This window comes from Trichogramma pretiosum, unplaced genomic scaffold (assembly GCF_000599845.2).
Source record: "Trichogramma pretiosum strain Unisexual culture from Peru unplaced genomic scaffold, Tpre_2.0 scaffold93, whole genome shotgun sequence".
Lineage (NCBI taxonomy): Eukaryota > Metazoa > Arthropoda > Insecta > Hymenoptera > Trichogrammatidae > Trichogramma > Trichogramma pretiosum.
Window position 1 is genome coordinate 152,298 of NW_019640795.1, and position 2,921 is coordinate 155,218.

The 2,921-nt window shown below is 37.0% G+C and overlaps 1 protein-coding gene across 1 annotated transcript; it reads right to left on the minus strand.

The window, feature by feature from the left end:
* Nucleotides 1-1,289: 1,289 nt before the first annotated feature.
* LOC106653281 (zinc finger protein 891-like) lies at nucleotides 1,290-2,400 on the minus strand. The gene is made up of 4 exons (XM_014372682.1): nucleotides 2,339-2,400; nucleotides 2,150-2,261; nucleotides 1,805-2,069; nucleotides 1,290-1,552 (listed from the first exon to the last, which is right to left on the minus strand). The coding sequence occupies exons 1-4, from the start codon at nucleotides 2,398-2,400 to the stop codon at nucleotides 1,290-1,292; spliced, it is 702 nt and encodes a 233-aa protein (XP_014228168.1).
* Nucleotides 2,401-2,921: the final 521 nt, after the last annotated feature.

Sequence of the window (2,921 nt, forward strand, 5' to 3'; positions counted from 1 at the left end):
TAGAGAGAGAGCTCGACTAAACTCGCGCGTATATAAATCTCGCCACGTTTCAGCAATAAGTCGAACGAGCGTGCCAAAGTGTGCGTGCAGGCTGTCTGTACGTGTGTACGTATGTAAGTTCATCCGCGAGCGTATATATACGTACACGCGAAGCGAGCGAGGATCAAGCGGCCAACTATATACGCAACGCTTTGAAATACACATACCTAGCCCGAGCTAGTTGCAGTATATATTATACTCCGAGGCTTTCGAGCGGCGCAAATCCACTTTTGACGAGTTTTAAAACGCCGTTGCCGCGGAGCCATATCCACCGCTCTCTTTACATACCAATGTCTCATTTTTTTTTCGAGAACGTATATAGCTGTGCTGGCTTTTTGCGCGAGAGCTCGACGAGCTGCATGTGCGCGGCGTATACAGTGGGCCGCCCGCCGAGAGGACACGTAGAGGCTGCTTGTTTCAGCCTTTACACCGAGCAAAGACTATTACTTGCATAACTTTTTGCCGAGCGAGAGCAAATTTTCCCGCCTATGTGGCTCTTGCACTTGTCTCGTTACTCAGGATTCGCCATCCTCCATCTACGCGACGATGTGTTTATTACGTGTGCGGCGCGTGCCGCGTATAAGGGCGCGCAGGATCGACTTTGCTCTTAGCCGAGCTGATTCCGCGAGCTTTCTCTCCTTTATCTCGCTCGACAGATTTTTGGCTGCTGCAGCGGCAAGGCTTATCTCGTAGTCTCGCGGACGTGCGTCAGCCACGAGACACGACTCGCTGCTAAGCAAGAATAAATTCTTGCAGCTTCTTCATCTTTATGACCTGAATGTATCGCGTAAAACGAAGCGTTTGACGAACTTTTATTTATTAAAATGAATTATATTTCTAAAGGAAATTAATGTCATTACATCACAAATGTGTAGAGATTTTTTTAACGTTGTCATTGATTTTCTTATTCTTATTTTTTTACTCTTTGTTAATAAAGCGATAGGACAAAAAGTTGAATTAACGATTTTAAAATTTTATTAGCTTGCAACTAAAAATACATGTGTAAGTTCACTCCAAAATTTTATTGAACTTTTTAAACCTTACAGATTATGTTTACATAATAAAATAAACATGAGAATAACTAATTATATTATTACAAATAAAATAATTTAGATTAAGTCTCTAAACAAGTTTCAGAAAGTTTAATGCATTTTTAAAAATTGTAATACGTGAGTGCGATGCACCGAATCGGGCATTAAGATGATTTTTCGTCTGAATGTTTTTTCACAAATATCATAAGCAGAAGTGATTTAATCATGTACCGAATTCATGTGGACTTTGAGATACCATTTAGTTGAGTACTTCTTTCCACATGTGTCACATGCATGTGTGATACCCTTGTGTACAGAATCGACGTGGTTCTTGAGATTACTTTTGGTTGAAAATGATTTTCCACATGTATTGCATGTATGTGTGACAGCCCTGTGCATCTCATTTATGTGATTTCGGAGACTGTTTTTGTGGCGAAATAATTTTTTACATTCATCACATGAGTGAATGACCCCATTGTGCACTGAATCAATGTGATCTTTGAGGTACCATTTTTGAGCGAAAGACTTTCCGCATACTTCACATGCATGTGTGACACCATTGTGCACTGCGTTAATGTGAGTTTTGAGATAGCTCTTTTGTGAGAATTTCTTTCCGCATATTTCACAAGCGTGAGTGTTATGATTAAGCATTGAACCGATGTTTGTTTTGCGGTTATGTTCATAATTAAACTTTTTCATAATTCTTCTTTTTTTATTTTGTTCGACACGTTTACTGTCAAGATTGAAATTCAATTGTTCTGCAGTTTTATGAACATATTCTTGTTTTACTTCAACCACGGTTTCTTCATTAACTATGTTTTGAGTTTTATAACCATCACTGTGAGTTACATTCTGCAAATGATATTTAAAATTACTGTCAATTTTCTTAACTGCTAAAAAAGCCATATTGGGTTTCACATCTTCGCTCTCGAAAACTATTTTCGCTTCGTTACCAAGTTCATCTTCATGTTTCAAGTCATATTTTCGAAGCGTATGGCTCTGTAAAAAAATTAAAGCTTTGTGAAAATTTTGATTAAAAAATACTACAATTTTAAATACATACGATTATCAAAACTTACTGAATTTTCTCGCGGGAATGATAGGAGTTGAACGTTTTTAAAATCGGGTTTCTCGTCAATTACTTCATAATCATTTTTACGAAAGGGGACATCACTTGGCTCCTCTTTCACTCTAAAGTAACCCCAATAAAAATAATTGTAACTATTATGTTTAAAATTGTTGTAATGTAATTCTTAAACGAAAGTTACCTGACGCCACAATCAAATAAATCACTTGGTTTCATCCTTTTCACTTGGAATCTTGTTAACATATTACTAGTGGCAACCACAGTTGCAAAATGCTGAGCGACTGAATGGTAAATAACGAAATAGCATACGACATCATGATAATAGTTGTTTCAGCCGTATGAAATTAATAATAGTAGCTTCAATGAGTATCATAATAAATCAATGTTACAATGAGTTTTTTGTGTCAGTTTATTTGGTAAAGCCGTTAAAATTATTATTGGTATAATTGGAAGTAGAACGCAAAAATAGGGCGTATTTTTTAGTTTGATGTTCCCTACATGTACATTAGTATAGGTATATATGAATACAGGTTTTTGTAATTCGCACGCACGAAATAGATTTCACTTATCGATGTTTTGCAACCAAAGGAATTTGCACATGGCATGTCAACACATATAGAGCTGTAAGTACGCGTTAAGCTGGCCCGGTGTGCCCACGTGACAATATACATAGATATATATTTGCCTACATGACTAACCATGTATATTTATCACACAATAGATTACATAGATGTACGATATTCGCTCGTTGTGTAAAAATGGTA

Bases quoted from the DNA above. Each gene is read 5' to 3' on its own strand.
- LOC106653281 (XM_014372682.1), bottom strand. From the start codon at position 2,400: ATGTTAACAAGATTCCAAGTGAAAAGGATGAAACCAAGTGATTTATTT. The intron at 2,262-2,338 runs GTAACTTTCGTT...GGGTTACTTTAG, and splicing joins TTATTTGATTGTGGCGTCAG to AGTGAAAGAGGAGCCAAGTG. The intron at 1,553-1,804 runs GTAAACGTGTCG...ACATTGATTCAG, and splicing joins ATTGAATTTCAATCTTGACA to TGCACAATGGGGTCATTCAC.